The sequence below is a fragment of the Amblyomma americanum genome, chromosome 1 (assembly GCF_052857255.1).
Source record: "Amblyomma americanum isolate KBUSLIRL-KWMA chromosome 1, ASM5285725v1, whole genome shotgun sequence".
NCBI lineage: Eukaryota > Metazoa > Arthropoda > Arachnida > Ixodida > Ixodidae > Amblyomma > Amblyomma americanum.
Genome location: NC_135497.1, coordinates 231,871,405 through 231,891,718, shown reverse-complemented (window position 1 = coordinate 231,891,718; position 20,314 = coordinate 231,871,405). Strand labels below are relative to the sequence as shown.

General features: G+C 44.9%; 1 protein-coding gene across 1 annotated transcript; it reads right to left on the bottom strand.

The window, feature by feature from the left end:
* Positions 1-7,303: 7,303 nt before the first annotated feature.
* LOC144114770 (acyl-coenzyme A diphosphatase NUDT19-like) lies at positions 7,304-18,016 on the bottom strand. Its single transcript, XM_077648721.1, is given in 5 exon segments — positions 7,304-7,476; positions 7,479-7,661; positions 10,919-11,126; positions 16,281-17,026; positions 17,776-18,016. Coding segments are annotated over 5 exon segments (1,383 nt in total). The 5' UTR covers positions 17,987-18,016; the 3' UTR covers positions 7,304-7,441.
* Between the last annotated feature and the right edge of the window lie 2,298 nt (positions 18,017-20,314).

Sequence of the window (20,314 nt, the reverse complement as noted above, 5' to 3'; positions counted from 1 at the left end):
GACTCAAAAAAGAATGAAGAATAAAGTGTCCCCACCTGTATCACTAATGTATCACTAAAGGGAGGTCCGTAGGGAACCGTCGCATAATGGTGGTGCGAAGAGGAGGACGAGCGTAGTGTTCCTCGATGTCCGCCTCCCTCCGCCATCGAGGCACCTTAGTCTTGGGGGGTGCCTCGATGTGCGCCATCCTTCCTCCATGATGCGCACGCTTCTCCCGCAGCCGTGCAGGGTGAAGACAACCGCGTCGCCTGCTACGGCGTCCGCCATCTTGTGGCCCACTCCGTAGGCAGCCAACGGGTTTCGCGCAGCTGGATGTAGAGTTCGTTTAAAAGGGGGGGGGGGGGGGGCGGGTGCTGCATTAAGAATGTGAAAAAAACGCCGAAATAAGCATCGACGGTGAAAGTGGTCACTGACTGACGCTGCATAATCTTCTTCGATTGTCAGTATGGGAATTGACTACTGCACTTATTGGCGGCAGAATACCATGTCCTCACCAGCCGCGGGAAGATGCTTTGGCTGCCGGCTGAAAGACAAATTTGATTAGAAAACTGCGCGTAGTAACGGGACACAATAAGTGGCATGACACACCTTAGTTACAAGTTGTGTTCTCCATCACTGACTACCCAGTTACAGGCTGCATGCTGCCATGCCGAGTGGAAAGCAGTGCTCGTGAATTCACGTAATTGCTCTGCGGCTGGAAGGATGCCATGTCTAAGTGATGTTCTGCAGCCAATTTTACTTTTTCATTTCATGGGTATACAAGAGTTTGTATGATTACCCGAGTTGTATATAGTGCTTTTTAAGTGCGAAAAATGATCTAGCTCACCAGTGGGCTTCAGGTATGAGGCAGATCATACACAACTCCACATTTTTTTCCTGCCCTCGTGAGGAGGACTTAGTTTCAGGAAACAGCTGGTACCGCCGAGCAATGAGAAGCAGAAGAAACTGGCTACCGCTATCAGTTTTGAGAAAGCCCTTATTAGTCGCCACAATCTCAGAAGGTGGCTCTCAATGTCCGACTTTCTCTTCAAGACAGGTGTGGCTGTCACCTCCCGGCTCAATCCATTCCAGCAGAAGCAACACTCCCTAAACACTGAGGAAGGGAGGAAACTATCCATTTTTTTTACCAGATGCAATAAATTGATAAGCAGTGTCTTGCTGCGATAAGGGACTTTTTTTGTCTCGGAAAGAAACACCTGCACAGTCGCTCCACGTGGCTCCAAACAGAGCCGATAAAAAAAAAAATTAAGCTTGTTATAACTTTTGCCTTAAGCTCTGAATTCGGGTAGCAGAAAGTAGCTAGGATTGAAGATGGAACAGGATTACGAAATAAGCCTCTCAAACTTTCGCTTTAATTCAGGCTTTTGCAAAAATATACAGCTCAGTATACAAATATCTAAGTTTGGTTCATGAATGATATGCTGGTAGAGCACAAAAAGACAGAAAAATATAATTCCTCAGTCTGTAGGCTAGACTGTCAGTCTAGCCTACAGACTACGGGCAGTGGACTAATCAGTCATTTTAATATTGAAAGTGGCACTCTGTCACAACATATGCACTCAAAACAGCAATGACAACGACCACGCTCTATGTCACTTCCCTTTTTTTCAGAAGCCTTTGTTCTATGCCTCAGACTGTGGTGAAAGTTCTAGGAGCCTGCAAAGAAAATTTGTCTATTTTACTTAGCCCGGCAATTGACCCCCCCCCCCGAAAAAAAAATTTCTGCTGTTCAGCGGCCAAGTAACCATCAGTTCATCGTCACTCATCAATCCTCATGTTATCAATTAGGAGAAAATCAATCGAAGTTAAAAGCAAGCTTCGAGCTCTTGCTACATACCACTGCTTCGTGCACATGCTCTTTTCACCGTAAGCAAAACAAATGTCTACAAAGGTTGGTGACACGAATGGCACACACAGCACATATATCCTTACGCATGCCGCAGCCAGTATACAGCGAAGAGCAAAGGATTTATGTAATCCAGAAATTCTACCAGTTGTGCACGCAGATATATGCAAGAGGTCAGGAATGCATAAAGGATAAATTCCATGGGCAAAAGCACGCAAATGAACGACCAATGTTACGAATACGGAAATGGTATTACACTGTACATACAGGACCAGTTCACTGGCTGCCACCTGTTGCGCTTGATCTTTACTAGCCAGAGGTGTTTTTTGGCTTCTGCCCGTAATCCGAGCATCTTCCAATGATTCCGCAAGTGGCACCCAGGCATTTAGCACAAAAAACGCTGCGTGTGCGCCTTCTCCAACCCGCAGCAGAGAAGCATGGGCGCCACAATGGCCGCCGCCACTTGTAAGGCACCGCTGACCCCTTCAAAGAATGACTCCACCCTGCGAGGGGCCGCGCGCATCTAGGCACCCTAGTGGTGCCATCTGGCTTTAGAACGGAACCATTTTTGTCCCCAAACCGACATTCTTATTTATGCCTAGGAGAAGCAGGATCGCAACTAATGAAATTTGCTATAGGCGAGATGATATGAAACGAAATCCCGATGCCCCATTTATGACGTCACTCATGCAATTTGCCATAGGTGAGATGATATGAAACGAAAGCCCAATGCCCCATTTATGACCAGCAATCCTGAAAAAACAAGTAATGACGAATTCAGTCAGAAGCAAGGGGTCTTCCTTCGAAGCGTGCCGCCATGTCAGGAACGCTTTTTTAGTGTACACAAGAGTCGCACACGCTAAGCTCTGGAAATAGAGTACATTAAGGCTCTACTTGAGACATTGGACGCATGCGCACTTTAGAGTATGCTATTCAAATAGCCCATACACTATTTTAAACTGTCTGCAAACTCCACACCATCAGAATGTCACCTTGAACTCATCGCAGCATTATTAGTGCAGCAAGGAACCACTGAGATGGAGTGCAGGTGCCGGCAATCGTGGTAACTTTCGAAAGTCCCCCAATCAGGGCCCTTGGGTGAGGTTTGAGTGTGTTAATTAAATGCAGGTGCATTTAAATGCCCAGCACGTATGACCACATGCTGAAGGTGGTCCCTGTTATTGACATAATCCAAGGGGCAGCCGGAGGCCCTCTTAGGAATTCGGGAGGACACGGCCCCCTTTTAAATGCCCGCAAGTAATGCTGGGCAGCTACTATAAGAAGATATTCTCTGCATAGGATAGCCGTATTGTAGGTTTTCCTTACAGGTTGGTCCTCCTAACACGAAACTACACACAGCCTTATGTCAGTGTCACACAAGTGTACTTTCAATTTTGAACTCGCTGCAGATTTGGCACTACTACACCAGATACTGCCAGATACTGCTGCAAGCCCATGCGAACTCCACAGGTACGATTGAGATTTTTTTATCCTGGTTGAGGGTCGCTATTCTTGTGCTCAGGGGACAAATGACAACCAAAAATGGAACAGTCATTCTACAAAAGCTTTAAAATTTAAAATTTTTTATTCAGTTAGGCATGATTTCCAAAGTTGTGCAAATACTCTAAACGTCACACGCCTACCTTGACAGTAGTGAACAAGCATGAAAGTGCCAACATAGCACCCACATGCACGGGCCAGCACTAGGGTGCCTTGCATGCATTTACAATAGTACAAGGCCATGTATTTGTCACTACTTCCACAACTACGCATGCATGCAACACCATGTGGCATTTAGCATGGCAATTTGATTAGGATCACATGCGAACATGCAGCAATTAATTAATGAGGGGTTTAACGTCCAAAGCGACTCAGGCTATGAGAGACGCCGTAGTGAAGGGCTCCGGAAATTTGGACCACCTGGGGTTCTTTAACGTGCACTGACATCGCACAGTACACGGGGCCTCTAGAATTTCGCCTCCATCGAAATTCGACCGCCGCGGCCGGGGAACGAACCCGCGTCTTTCGGGCCAGCAGCCAAGCGCCATAACCACTCAGCCACCGCGGCGGCTGAACATGCAGCAATGTTACATACCGATTGTGCTCAAAACTTCAATAGTGATCACAATCATACCAGATCAGCAGTGCCCATGTGAGAATGGTATTAAAGAAGCTTAGACATTTGTCTGAGGAAAATATGGTTTGCACCCTTACATGCAAATTCATTTAGTGCACACTTTGGACATGGTTAAAAAAATATGTACTGACCATTTTATCACTAGCAACAAGCATGCAAAAGCTCAGTTAATCCACCACACACGTTCTACAGTTTGTCGAAGTTTACGATAGTGGCGTTCAATCCATGAGGCTATGAAATTGCTGAACAGTCTTTATTTTGGTAAGGTATGTAGCATCCAAATTTGGCAGCTATACAGCACAAACAAGCCCTATTTTGGAGCCACACAAAAGAAGTCTGCATTTTGAAAATGTCAAATAATAAGCAAGTGTGAATTTTCCTGCCAAGAGCAACAGCCACCATGCACACCATGTAGAATGCTTTTCTTTCTTTTATTAAACAAGCAGCTGTACAAGTGCAACAGTAATTTTCAGGCTGCAGTTGGTCCCCAAAAGCCTCCAGGTGTACAAGCCTTGCCCTGGTCGCCTGCTCCCAGTCAGAATAAGAAAACAGTGACACATCTCTTCAGTTGTAAAAAGCGATACCATGCATCTGAGTGAAGAGATTGTCCTGGCACACTACTCTGCTCACACATTTCCATCTTGACTTCCAGAATCTAGACAAGGCGTTAGTGCTCAAATAAAAATTTGGAGGCATTTGTTGGAAAGCATGCAAATCAGGTTTACAGGTTCTTCAATACATAATATTGCCCTAACTAGAGCACAGTGCAGCTGAGTATCAGCTTGAAGAGTAAAATCTGGTCACGTGCACTCATAACTTAAATGCCTTCGCAAAATACTAATCCTATTCCTTGAGTTGATTCTCTTGATGCCACCTGAAAAGTTTTCCCTGTTCAATAACATGATCCAAGGCCCTAAAACGAAGATAGCCGATATGCACAATAAAGAATACAGTAACTAAGGCTTGCAACATGAAGGCCAGAGAGCATGCTACCTAGCTGCACAGGCACCTATAGCAAAAGAATGTTTTGCTGCGTTGTGGTAAAGCCGTAAGATAATTTGCATACAAAAATATAGGTTTACTGTGGACTTTATCAGCCTAAATTTCAAAAGCCACAAGAAATGAACTGGACATCCCAAAAGAAAACTTGGTAAGCCAAAAGTCACCAAGCTCTTTGAGACTGCAACGTTTCCTCATAAGGGCAGTTTGTGCAGAGAGCTATATAACAACCACTTCAGTCTTGCTTGAGTATCACAGGATCACGAAGAGACACCATGTGTACCTTCTGCTATCTTCACAGCTATTCCTAGTACAGCAAACAATGCCAGTGGATGAAGAGCAGATGGAAGACAAAGAGTTGTTGAAAACATATGCGGAGAAGACAGCCACCTGTGCTGGATGTCTCTTGTAAGGCAGTTTAACAGGTATTTAGAGTCTAATTACATCTAAATGCTTCCTTTCCAAGCGTGTTGGTTCGCTTCAACGACAAGCACACATGCAGTTGATGAAATATGGAGAGAAAAGATACATGTAACAAGTAAGAGTCTTTAAACATGACACCAACTTGATAAGCACACTTAACTTTTAGAAATTGTTTTAAAGGAAGTCAAAGAGAAAGAGAGCAACAATTTTTGCCCACAGCAAGTGATGAAGCAATTCAGCATTTCTCATCTACATGACAAGTGAGCACTCTTATTAAGAATTTAATTTCATGCTTCAGGCACTTACGGTTGCATACATACAAGACACTGCAGCATCATAACAGAGCGCCTGAGAAAGACTGCATTCATGAACACTACGGAGACACCGGTAAGTACAGAAACCTAAGGTAAAATGAGCAGCAACTTCTATATGCTATATATTGCAGGGTTGTGGTGGAAAACATGCTCAGAAGCATGATATACCATTCTTAAAGAACACAGAAACCTAGCCCTGCATGCTAGCAAGTTCACTCTTTCAAGGAAAGCCTCAACATACTGAAATAACTAGAGTTGTGCGCACATAGTATTGCAGTTTTGTTCATTATCTTGAGATGGTTACCACTATCTCTCAGTAAGGATGACGGCAAATAGACAGCAAGAACCATGGGCAAAATATGTAGAATCAGACTGGTGCAAAGGGTTCTCAAAGTTTACGCTTCTGAGGATTGAAGCAAAGTGAAGTAAAAAAATTCAAAGTATGCCCGATCAAAAACCCGCACATTCATTACTAAAGCTAGAAAGAATATCAAAAGCACCACAAAATAATGGTGCACAATTATGTTTCACTGTTTCGACACGATTGGAAGCTTGGCACTGCTGAACTGCACTGAGATCCACTCCAATAAAAATGTGACACTGCAGCACACAAAACGACCCTTGCTCATATTTTAAGTAATTCTTCTAGAAACAGCGTGGAATGTCGATCAAGCATTGAATATTTTCTTGAAGAATACAAAAGTAACAAGCAGCCTGTGATTGGTATGCAGAGAGATGGGCCATTAAACTGCATCAGAGTTAAACAACAATGGTCAGTCAAAGCACAACCAGTCTAAATAGTAGTTTGCATGTCACTTCCAAGAATAGAGAAAAAAACTTCAGCAAACACACCTCGAAGGCAATGTTTCCTAAAGGGGCAGAGGCACCAAAAAATGCATTTTTGCTTTCTAGTGATGTGTAAGACACATTGGTAAACATGAATCACCATGTGAAACTCGCCTAAGCTCGGTATCTAACTTGAATTGAATTTACACTTCCATATATTTTCGGCTTAGATTTCAGCAGTCGAAAGACTGTTGCAATGTCACAAGTGAGTGCCAGATCATGTGAGGCATACAAGAACAAATATATCAGCTCACTGTTCACTTGATGCCATTCCAGCTTCTGCAGCCATTTAACATAAGAGTTTTAATAAATTAAAACTGCAAAGCAGCGGTTACATTGCTGTTTTGTACGCCTCACCGGATTTCATACATACTTGTGACATTGGAAAAATAGTATGGCAACTGGAAACTAGAGAGCAACAAAATTTCAACTACAAATTGTTTCTTGAGTGCTGACAAATTTTACACAGTGACCCATGTTTACTAACTAATGAGATACGCAACACTCCAGAGCTAAAACAAACTCAGAAATATTTGGTATCTCCACTTCTTTAAAGGCAAAATTCTGACAGGAAAAAAACAGCAGCTGCAAAATGTCTATCCAATGTCATTGAAAAGAAAACCTTCTGTATATGGACACCGAACAAACTTAGGTGTTGCAAAGCTGTGCAGCCAAACATGTAACGGTTGCTTCTGGAGAACTGGACTGGACAACCAAGCAAGGCATGCTCGGCGTACTACAAGATGAGGCGTCAATGCGGAGTTGGCAGCAGTACTGCTACTGTGTTCCCCGCCCAGCCCAGCCGCTTGAGCAAAACAATGTACACAGCAGCAGCAGCAGCAGCAGCTAGGCGTGCTCACTTCTCTCGGCAGCCTGTCAGAGCATCGACGGCACCATTGAAGCTGTGCCTGGAAGGTCTGCGGCTGCAGGTGACCCCTGGGAGGCTCAATGTTGGAGTAGGCTGTGCACAGGGGGCCCTGCACTTCCATGCGGTGGAGGTTCTGGCAGCGCTTGCGCAGCTCCTCCAGGCTGAATGGGTACTCGGGACCAGGGCCCCGGCCGAAGTAGTCTGGTTCCTCCGGGTAGAGGTCATCACCTGCAAGGAGGGCCCACCATCAGTGTAACCTCAGTAGCCCGAATTCAAATGGCATCACAATTTTGCCATTTTAACCACAGACCAAGCAGCAAGAAAACATTGGTCCATCTAACCAATGTACACAACAAGTACATCCTTCAAGATATTCAACCAAACACTTGACATTGATGTGAAGAGTGTCACTGAAGGCAAGGTTGGCACAGAGGAAGAAGTTCACAGTACAAAATATTTGCCTGAAAATGCAGCAACCTGCACAAGACTACTCCTGCACATAAAAGGGGGAACCCTATGCAGGCCCCGAAGCAACCTCCAGAGTTGAGATAACTACTTAAATTTCAGTGCGGAAATAAACAAGAAAGCATATATTAAAAACATTCTGAGTAGGAAGCAGTCTTTGGTCTCAATGCTGTGCACTTACCAAAGCAAATGGTCAATTTGGTCAAACATGTGGCGTAAAGCAGAGAAGCAAGCTACTGTTATGGTGCTACCATAAAGTGTCGTTCGTATGCTGGCAGTTCCATATAGCCTGAGGCAAGGAATAAAATCCACCTGTATATCAGGTCAGGATGAAGCTATTCAGGGTACCACTGAGGTTCCCATACCAGAAGTATTAGTTTTCATAGCTAAGTAGTTTGCTTTGCAATTTTTTCAAATGCTGGATGCATGCGTGTGAACAGGTCTAATTGGAAGGCTGTACAGTACCAAACGACAAACATACGAAACGATTACTGAACGGGTCGCTTTAAGTGGAATGTTTCCTATGCTCTACGGGAGGCATCAAAAACCCAGGAAGAGCAACAGATTTTGTCCTCTCCCCACGCTGGTTGTGACCATAACTGTGCCAACTTGACAGCACTTTGGCAGGAGAGACGAGAGGTCTCGCAAAAAAAAAAAAGAATTTTGGAACAAAAAAATTTCTTTTCCCGAGGAACGGAACGCATGAAAAGAAAAGTTGACAGGGTCTAGAGGGCCCATAAATGAGCCATTGGTTTGGTTTATGGGGGTTTAACATCCCAAACTGACCCAGGCTGTGGGGGAACGCCGTAGTGAAGGGTTCCGGAAATCTCGACCACCTAGGGTTCTTTTAACGTGCACTGGCATTGCACGGTACATGGGCCTCTAAAATTTTGCCTCCAATGAAATTCGGCTGCCGCGGCTGGGATCAAACCCGTGTTTTTTGGGTCAGGAGCCGAGTGCCATAACCACTGAGCCACTGCGGCGGCACCAAATGAGGCATTGAATAACTACCTATTCCACTGAACATTCAAACTGTCATGCACAGCTGCACGTTGTAAAAAAAACACAAAAAGTGCACTTGGTTTAGTATTATATTTCAACTCTGAAATGATCTGTGGTTGTGTCATTTCACCATGCTTGGTAAGGAATGACTAAACAACAAAAGCTGCCCAGTTCTGTGCTACATGAAAATGCTTCATCATGCGGTGAAAATTTTAAACCTGGATTTTAAAAGCTGCCATTTCTTTGCTACTACATATCTGCACCTGAAAATTAGCTTCCTCAAGACAGAAAAGCTTGTAGCCCTTTTTCGTCTCAGCAACAATTACAGCCTTTTTTATTTCTCATTTCTGAAAAAAAGTGATAGCCGCTAAATTCCAAGCACGGTGATGATAGAGACACAAAGTGCGATTAGATCAGAATACCCTTCTGCATTGCAGTGTGTGCAGGCGTCACTTGAAAGTTCTTTATAATCTTTTAGGACTTTTTCTACTGCCTGCCAGTCATATACTGAACTGCCAAGAGGCAACCATTTAGTGAGTGCAATTGAGGGTAGCTTGAATGCGAGGCTTCTAAACTCGAAGGCTTCAAGCCATTATAGATTATAAGCAACAAAGTTGTCTGAACCATATCAAACATCTTCTGGAACTCGGGTGCAATTTGCTCAAGAGAGGTTTCTAAAAAGTACACTGAGCAGCTTGTCTATCAGGTTCCTTCTTTTCCTTCGTGCAGTCAGCTTTTGACAGCATACTCCCTGGATCTCAAAACTTCACTCGATTGCCTTCTCGAGAGACAGTAAGCAGACGGGTTCCTTGAAACACTGTCCTCTAGAGACTGAACAGATTACCCTCCGGTGGGCACTTCTTTCATCTTTGTTTCCTCCACATGCGTCCTCCTTCGCTCACCATGGTTGTCAGTGCAGACAAAGTATCCACAACTGATACTACACACACCAGCAAGTGGCAGTCTTTGACAAGCCAAAGCACATATGTAAAAAAGAACCCATGACAAACTTTTTTTGCTGTCAGATGCTGACGCATCTGGATATACTACTACCTACACATTCTTCTGGGTATCTTCCTAACGTTTCCAATACTTCCGGAAAACACTTTTTCTGCCTTTTTTTCCAGCATTCAAAATTTCAGCACATTTTACATCTCTACTTGACAGCGTAGGATGTTCAGATGCAGGCACTTGAGCCACAAAAATTCCATATTCGAACATTTTGTCCACCAAGTCTACATAATGAAAAAGCCATCATGAGAACTACGCTGGCTGAGGTGTTCACCACATTGACCAACCAGGTTCCTACGCCTTCAGGAGGCGAAAGAGTCAAGACGTTAAAAACATTCCCCTCCACTCGAGACGGCTGCTAGCAACGATAAGCATTATCTCAAACTCGCAAAACGCGCCACTTTTACAACCACGGCTTGAGCTGCTCTGTGCACTCAGCATACAGCGCAACTAAAGAGCTCTATATACAGCACCAACTGAAACCTAAATTACCGCTGCATAACAATCCGGCCGATAACAAAGATGCATCTGTATGAATGAGTCGAGGGGCCGCTGCCGGAGGGTCAGAAGTAGTGAGATGCGACGACGCACGCAACGAGTCGATCGGCTTCCCTGCAGGACCAGCCGACGAGATGATAAGGTGGGAGGGGGTGGGGGGAATGGGACAGGAGATCAGCCGCGCGGATGAGATTAAAAAAAAACACCGAAACATAGACAATGTAGCGCATCGAAACAAAGTCAAGGAAACGGGGCCGCCCACCCCAGCGATGCAGGCTCGGCCCGGACACCTAGGGAGGAATGCAGGTGATGGTTCCTCGGAGAATGTTTTCTTTCTGCCTAGTTTGCGGCGGTCCGCCAGTGCGCAGGTTTGCGGAAGTCTGCTTGAAAGCGAGGTCAATCGCCGCCGCGCCTTCTTTTCTTAGCTCCTTCGAAGCGGCACACTCGGACGACACCTTTAAAGGCCCCAGAGTCTCAAGGGCCGGAATCGGGCACGTGTGGGAACTGACCTGGCAGAAGCGACACGGCGCCATCGCTGGCAGAGGCAATGACGGGCATCCACTGTTCGCAGCCTTCGGCCCCTCTGCGGCAGGCGAACTGGCTCAGCTCTGCGAAGCTGGTCACGTTCAGCAGCCGCGATGTTTCGTAGACCTGCGGCGGCGCCAGGAACACCGCCCCCGTGGAGTAGTCCTGCAGCATGCCCTCCGGGGTACACCACTGCAAGGAAGCGATGCATGTCACGACGGGCCACGCCGACTTCCCTAGACCATAGGCTATACCTAGACACACCAGGGAGCAATATTCTTGACATTTTCGGAGCACGAGCAATTCCCATAGCAATCAGTTCCTGATTAATTATAACAAAAGTTCAATTATTGCAAAGCGATACAAACGCGCAGCATGAGCATTTCTTTCAAAATCCTCTCTACTTTAGTGATGAAGACGACGGTGCGGTAAAAGCAGTAGACTATGATGAGGAAGGAGCCGAGTGCGCGAGCGTGGGTCCGGCGGCAGCGAACGAAGGCACAGTCTTTCGCCCCCTCCCACTGCGATGTCTCAATAAACCCCTTCTTAAACTTGGTAGTGGTGCTGGGTACCTGAGCCTAGAACTTTGTACTCGCAAGTTGTCAGCATACCATACCACACCAAGCAGTAAGCACTTTGCAAAGTTGCAACTACACCCCACAGCTGCACACTCGCCCTCACTACCAAATGACTGCAGCACATTCTACTGAAAGTTTTCATTTTAGTGTTTTAAGTTTCAAAGAAGAGCAAATAGAATACTTTTAAACTTACCCTTACCTTCAGAAACAATTCCAAGGCCAAAATATGGAACCAGAGAACAAAACAAGTGCGTTCACAGCAAGTGTTATGCTGAATGTGATTAGAATAGAGTCTTTTCAAATTTCCAGGAGGCCCAAGTAAGAGTTAGATTTCCTATGTTACACAATGCATACATTGGTGTCATTTTACTCCAGTGCCAGCAGTAAGTGTGAGCAGGGCTCTATACAAAGGTGGTGTGATTTTTCCAACATTTCCTACTTTTTCTTCTTATTTACAGACTAAAATTCATGCTGTGCTCAGCTTTACGTAGGCTCTAGAAGCCATGGAAGGTTTACTTAAGCACAGGAAACAAGTCTGGAGTGGCATTCCATCCTCCTCCATCTCCTGTGAAACTATGTCAGAAGCAGCATCAAAATTGCATTCTGTGTCATACAGGTTGTGACAGGAATTCCTAAGGAAGACTTAAGCAATAAATATCTCTACCAATAAAGCACTCAAGCTTTTCTGAATGGCTCAATAAAATGATTTCCTTCTGTGACAGTTGTAGTAATACTTTCAAAGTGAAAGTTGCCATGTAGCACGCAAGGCAATTGCCTGCCAAGATGAATCTTTGGTATCCACTAGCAAGCTGCATGCAAATGCCCAAAATCAAAAGATTCTGCCATGCATTTGACACAGCACAACCACTAGGCTTGAGGTGCAGATAGAGAGCCCGTTGGCCTTAAAGCCACATCTGCTATTAGTCTTTTCTGCAAAATTACTCCTCGCCCCTCAATGCTAGATGTTATGCACGATTCACATTTGTCACATCAATCAACCAATACCTGAAATGTAGTGAATTTACACAGATGTAGTTCATTTTTTATTTTTCCAGTCCCAAAAAACTAATCACAAGTAACTAAGCTACACTGCAATAAATCAGTATGTGCTCATAACGTTGAGTTATGGGTGGTACAGAAAATTTCTCACCCACTGCAGCTAACATTAGACCAAATAGCTCCCACCAGAAGAACCAGACAATCCTTTACTATTTACAGCACTACCCAGAATGCCAACTACGCAGTGACATATACTTGGTCTTATACCCCTGTCACACGGGACTTCTTCTCGGTCTTTGCCGTAAAGTTGTCTTATTGCACTAAAGGAGGAAAACCGAAAAGGAGCAGCGACGCTGCTACACGGCAAATCCAAAGGAGCTAGAACGCGGCCTCCGTGAATGCCAAAAGTCACCGCTGTGTGTGAAGCGGCGCTAGTAACATTATGAAATTAAAGCAGACGGTAGCACTTCAGCTAAGAGTGCTTTCGTTTATGTTAGAAAAAGTAGCTGTCACGATAATAAACGCGTGTTCTGACGGTGAGAAACGAATATTTTAAAACAAAGTTGTTGTTTTTTTCATCGTTCTCGGTCCGACCACGGTAGGCGCACTTTTCCGTTCGGCTCCTCGTTGTGTTCGAGAAGCGTGCTTTGTTGTTTGTGTCTTTGTGCACACAAGCAAACTCAAAACACGCACACAACAAAGAGAAAACGAAGAAAAAACAGCAAAGTGAGATGCGCAAGCACGTGTGTGTCGATGCGGCTGCTGAAAAGCGTTCAAGTCCTTTCTTAGCAGTGTGGATGTCTAGTCATAGCCTCCTCTACGGTTAAGTGCACTGTAACGCAAAATTAACCATTAAATAAGATAAATTAGATATTTTTATATGGTTTCAAAACTAAAAATTACGTCAATTTTTTATTCTTTAAGCTCGCTAGCTGGCGCTGCCGTCTGGGTTGCTCCTTTAAGCAACTTTGAGGCCGCTGACGGCCGCCTTTATTGCTACGGACCTTTATCGCAAAGGTCTCGACACTTTGCCATGTAGATGCGCGTCACGCGCCTTTGGGGCAAAGGACCTTAATTTCTAAGGCCTTACAAGTGCCCGTGTGACAGGGGTATTAGCATGGTTAAAAACCTAAAATGATCAAGTAATGCTAAAAAAAAAAAATGTGGAGTAAAAGCTTCCAGCAAACAGTCATGAATGACAAGCACTGAAATGCTGCATAAATGCTACACCCCAGATGCTACTTCTCATGATGGCTTTCCTGTTAAACCATTTTTAGTTGAGCAAGTAAGTGCAAAACGTAACACCTGCAATCAAATATTGTAAGTGACAAGATTCATCTGTCCATGATCAACACATTGTCTAGTGTGCCCACCCTGAACAGGAAAAGAAAGCAGCCTGCTTAATAGATCAGAATATGGTAAAAAGTTCAATCTGATCAAATGTGATTTGTTAAAGAATGTTCTATATAGAATAGCCATTTACTTTTGATAAGAAGATATGCACTGTAGATCACACGCACCCTTTGTGTTCAGGCATTTATGAAAATATGGGCCTCATTCGCATCTCTGGATGCTCAATCACTGAGCTCCAACTATTAATAGTAGTCAAGAGGTAGTCTAACAAATTGACAATGTCACCAAAGTTGAGTGCACCAACTTAATGACGCTGCACTCATCCACCAGCCAGGTGCTTTTTTTTTGTGCTTTACAAGCACCTAGCAACCTTTCATGCCTGCCACTGATTTAACATTACAAAGGTTGCGTTAACAGGCATCTTCATACTTGGTGGTCTAGCAAAAAAAAAAAAAAAACAGGTACAAATAAATTACGCAGGCATGCAGGGACACACAGAAAAGGAAGTCATGGCAGTTCAAACATACAAGCTTGTCCCTGCACTAAAAAATACAGCAAAGGCGTGGTCAGCTATTTATTTAGACAAAATGTTCGCAGCTGACATGTCACCACAGCCATGTGAAGTTTGAAATGCTATGCAAAGATAACACCTAAAAAGGCAACTCCAATTTTTTTCTGCAACTGTATCTCCTATAACTTTCTAACCATGATGTAGTAAGATTACCCTTTACTATATCCACTGTTTATGCATTTGAAAAAATACAGTTCGAAATTGGGCTTTTACTCGGACTCTCCAACACTAAAAAAAAACTGGGGTTTAACGTCCCAAAGTGACACATGGGCTATGAGGGATGTCGTAGTGAAGAGCTATGAATTAATTTAAACCACCCTGAGTTCTTTAATGTGCGCTGATATTGCACAGCACACAGACGTTTTTCCATTGTCTCTGTCAGAATGCAGCCAATGTGGCCGGGATTCAATCCTGTGACCTTGGGATCAGCAGCTGATGGCTAAAGACAGACACAGTGATGGGTTCTTTAATATAGACCGCTGGATGTGCATGAGTGAAATAACCTGCTAGTGCAAACAGATGGAAGGAAAGTCTTGTTTCTGCGAGTAAACAGAACCTGTGACACAGGTTTGGCACTTTTTTTTTTGTTTTGATTGTGCTAAAACTGCTGGATGCAGTGATGCATCAGGCAAGAGAGTGCTGAAGCTAACATCTAACATTTCAATTTATTCCCAAACAGCATGCTTTGGGTAGATAGTATCAACACATGAGATTTTGCCAGCAACTGCACTGTGACAAACACTGCTGGCTGCTTGCTCAGCCAGAAACTGATTGGGCAAGATGTTCATGTGTCATTTTTATGGTTAGCACATGAATCAAAGAAGAAAAATTTCCAGGTTTTACTTTTTTTCACCCAGAAAACAATTTTAAGAGAAACATCAACTAAATGGCTACTACAAATTATTCTAAAGGTGCCTTTAGCAACTTCCCTTCAAACAAGGAGGTTAGTGCTACAGCATGAACTACACATGGGACACACATGCCGAAAATGAATGGAAAAAGTGCACAGAGAAAAAAATAAAGGTGACAAGAGATGAAAAAAGGATGGAAGAAAGAAAGCTTGTTAACCTTTAAAAACGATAGGTTTATAATGAACCGAAGTATTATTAAGAGCAAGGATTGGGAGCCTAGCTGTGCACACATCTGACCTGCTCACAACACCGTCACACCTGAAATAATGTGCACTGAAACGCTATTTCCAAAAAGCAGAGCAGTGGCATAGGCTTCAGGCTGCCTCTATGGATGCAAACTTTCGTTATAGCATGAAAAAGGCTTTGCTAATTGGTTTGCATTCAGTGTTGTGCTAAATGGCCAAGCAAAACATCTTTATACCTGGTAATGCTTTAAATTCACAAGTGGAAACTCGTTTCAGCACGCCAACGCCAATTTCTGCAGTTCTTTTGCAGTGATCAGGGAAACACATAGAAAGTCCTCTGGTGGGCTATACTTAGCCATAAAAACTATGCTGCAGACATCCAACACATCCTACCACAGGGCACCACACTCCAACAAATGAGAAGTCCTGATACAGACAACATTATACTTAAAGGCTAAAAAAAATTTCCCATTTTCCGCCTATGATTCATGCTTATTTTTGGAAAAGCACAAATAAAGGGGCAGACAGGACATGAACAGACCCCCTATTGTTCAGTTTCAAAAATGAACATAAAAAAACTTGCCCAATTATCAGTTTCTGATACACACTCGACTGCCTGACAGCCTATTTCGGCACAAGCAAGCTAGCAGAATAAGGAAAAGCAATGAGCTTAAAAATAATGGCTAAATCCCTGTATCTGGCATGTCATTCTGATGGGTTCAAGTGCCAAACTACCTAGCGATGCTTACCTTCAATGTGATTACTTCACTTTGGTCAAGCACCACTTGCGGCTGCTTGTCCATGCAGCAGATGTAGAACATGGTGTCATAACGACGGTGGCCAACTGAGATGGGCGTCAACCAGTCCCACCATTCGTGCAAGGCCCAGACATTAGGACAGAGACGATTTTCACGACACATGCGCAGCAGATTGACAGGATCTTCTCGCAACCGCTGTCGCCATTGTGTTGTGTCTATGCCTTCACTCAAAGATTCTGTCACTAAGGTCTCACTAAAACTGGGAGCAGCTTGCGTCAGCAGCAGGACCCCAGTCTCCTCAAAAGTCTCACGAATGGCCGAGATGCGGTAAGCCAGGTCGCCCGGTAGATGGTCTTCAGGTTTGAGCTGATTATGGGACAGTGTCATGGGCTTCGTAATCATTGGAGGCCGTGGACCCTTGGCACGGTTGCAGACGTCCCTGAGCAGAGCTTCTTTCGAGGCACCAGCAGCAGCAAACACCTCCCACCAGTCGGGCGAAAAGTCGCATGGCTCACAGTGGCCACCTGGGTACACGTAGGCATTGGCCATGAAGGAGCTCAGGCTTGAGCGCTTCACCATCAGCACCCGGTAGTCGCAGCGGGACACACGCTCAGTCTGGTTGTTCCACACAGTGGCCATCATGGCTGTTGCCAAGTCTTTGCCCACCACATCTCGAAGTGGAGCTCGACTGACTACAATCAGGCTGGCTGCCTCCTTCCATGGAGGCGCTGACATGGCTGCAATGAATGAGACAAGCGTAACATTACACTAATTAAAAACTCTACACTCAGCCCTACAATAAAATAAGGATTTAAGACAAAATTAAGGTCGACACTTCAGTGTTCCACTCGTCGTGCATCCCTTGACAACATACAAGGGGCATTATGAACGCGCCCTTCCCGAAAAACACAGAAAGGCACTACAACAACAACAGAAAAAAAAAAACCAGCGCTTAAGCGAGCGACGCTCAAGAACGGCGCAACACTTTTTACACTTCGGCCGTTTACTGCTTATCAGCTCTTCGCAGGGCACACAATGCTTCTGCCGAGTAGAGGACGTTGTCCGATGTCATATTACGCGAACGTGCGGGGTTAAGCAGGTTTCGATTTTGACTGTTCAGCGACTATAGAAGCACTATTCGAACACAAGAAGCTATGTTCAAGAATTAACCAAACACCTCTGACAACACAAAATCTACTCCAGGTAGCGAGTGCAACCAGCTTACACTACACTACGGGAAATGCGCGCTACTCAATACGGTTCAAAACAACAGCATTACTTTTCGTGTTCTGTTCGCCTTCAAAATGACACAAGTGTCAAGGTCGCTAAAAACCGAGGCCCGCCCCTCTCTTTTTTTTTCTCTCTATCCCGGTCTGGAACAGCTACCCCGAAGTCTGTTTACACGTAGCACATATGCGTTCTTACCTGAACATCCTGCGTAAATGAAAAAAAAAAAGTCACTGAAAACGGCAGTCACATATCGCACCTGATTCTGTCCCAGATTTTTTCGAACCACGCAGGTGGCTCGAATGCCTCGCTTGCATCGCAGCAAGTCCAGCGCTGCATGCAGGCAGAAAGTAAAGCGAACTCTGTGCCTCAGGCGACCCCAAGTTTCCTAAAGCAAAGCGTCCACGGTACAAAGGGCTGCCGGCAAACTGGCAGCGGTGCCACACCACCCGAATCGCGGCCGCCGCCATCTCAGCGGAAACCGGAGCAGGGTAATGGTGATGATGATGATGCCTCCACTAAAGGAAATAAAAACAGCAACACCATAAGGGAGAGGGCACTCATGCGGGACTGCGACCGCGGTAGCCACTCTAGCGGCGGCGCGGGCATTGCGTTGGAGGCCGACAGCAGACGACGCAAACGGGCGCGCAATAAAAATACCGGCGCAAGCAACTGCTAAGTGGCTCTGCGCCGCTTACGTCTTCTTTTCCTTTTGCTCACGCGTTCAGCTTTTCCAGCTGTCCTTTCAACAAGACTGAAGTAGAAGTTGTACTTTAGCGTCCATTCAATTTGAAATAAAGTTTTTCCTCCTCCTCTTCAAATTTAGCTTCGAAAGTAAAATTCAGTATTACTGGTCTCAGACCAGCGAGTATGTTTAAGAATATGTTACCAAAGCAAAGGTTACGTCTCCTATGGGCATGCACATCCAACTTCCGTTTTTCGTCATGTACTGACGCTTGAAGCTTCTATGCGCACCGACATAATTAATTGAGATAGGCTGGTTTTTTTACGTAACTGTTGTTATTTTCTGCAGTACCCTTTCACTGAAGACTTATGTCATGGCTACCTGACAGTAAGATGTAATGAAATTATATCGGTGCCCCTTCCATTCCTTTTTTTATTTTCTTATATTCTTCTTAATTTTCTTATCCTTCTTCTTATATATATATATATATATATATATATATATATATATATATATATATATATATATATATATATATATATATATATATATATATATATATATATATATATATATATGTGTGTGTGTGTGTGTGTGTGTGTGTGTGTGTGTGTGTGTGTGTGTGTGTGTGTGTGTGTGTGTGTGCGCGCGCGCGCGCGCGCGATTTGAAAGCTCTAGTGCAATGCAGTATGTCGAAAGAACGTCGTCGCACGCGAGGCTATCGATGCAGGGTTCATGTCACGGGGCGCTTCAAGTGGTGCACTGCGGGCTGATCGGCGCAGTGTCAAAGTTGCACGCGCTCCAGCCAGCCTGCGTCGGTTCACATGGCAGCGCCGAAAAAGCGTCCAGACAAAAAGCAGGAAACTTCCCCCAAGCAGCAGCCCATCCCCTCACGGCAGGTTTTCCTGCTCAAAGTAAGAAGAGCGAGTTCGAGTTCTCTTTTCCTCGAGGGCGTCTTACGAAGGCGGTGGCGGGCGCCGCTGCGGTGGCCCAACAAGTGCGCCGAGCTGTTCCGCCAGGAAGACGAGGGCTACGCGGTTCTAAATGCGAACAACACGACGGCTGTTCGCTCGCTTGTTCGGCCATGTTCACGAAGGTTTGTTCGAGAGGAGCAAACTGTAGAGCCTAGCTCAGGCAAAATTGCCGCAGCACAGTTTAGAGCGGTGAACACATCTGATAGATCCTTTGAAGCTGTTGGCAGAAGCATCGTCCAATTTTCGACGCCCTTCCCCCTACTCCTCCTAATCGCCAGCTCACAGGCTGCGAACCACACCTTTCGCAGGCGCTTCCACATTCAACCGCAATGTCGGAGCAGGCTTTGAGGACAGAAAGCAAGCCTATAGAAGAGATCAAGGCTCTGCACTAACATCGATCCTCTCCCTGTGGCTCTACTACATCCACCTGTCAGCATTTAACCGCCTGGTCCCTGCACGAAAATCGGCTATGAAGCACCGTACTTAGCCCCGTTACACCATCAGTCGACCGACAAGTAAAAATTCCGGCTTTCAAAATAATGCTAAAAAAAGTATAATAAAAGGTACTTCTAAAGCAGCCGGATAGAGGAGAAATTCACAGGTAATCATGGCATGTGTTTTCAGCACCCACGTAAAGAAAGTAGTGTTAGGACCCCTTTCTTTACCTGGCTAGCAATATTGTTATTCGGTTTCTCGTAGCAAATATCGTGCGATCAGTGGGAATTTCAAGCACGCGTATTCAAGCTCATGCGGAGGCTAATGACATTAAAATGAAGCGGTGTCTATCGATAGCTTTTATTTGTTTGACGTGCGCCGGAGTCAGCAAAGTCGTCGTTCTCCGTTACCAGCACAACGTTTTTATACTTTTATTTTTTTTGCTTTAACATTTGACGCGTCTAAATGAGAACAGAAACTGCTTAGTTCGCATGCACTTAGCGCAGATAAGCGCGTTCGTTGGTTACTATTGGTTGGTTGGTTATTGCACACTGAACGCATTTTATGAAATACCCGGCGAGCGCAACGGGCACAACGATGGACATGAACGAAGCAGAAGGATGATGCATGCAAGCACTATCCGCACTGCAAGCAAGATGCCTACATAACAGATTGGAAAGGCCGAGTAGTCAGAAGTGATTGAA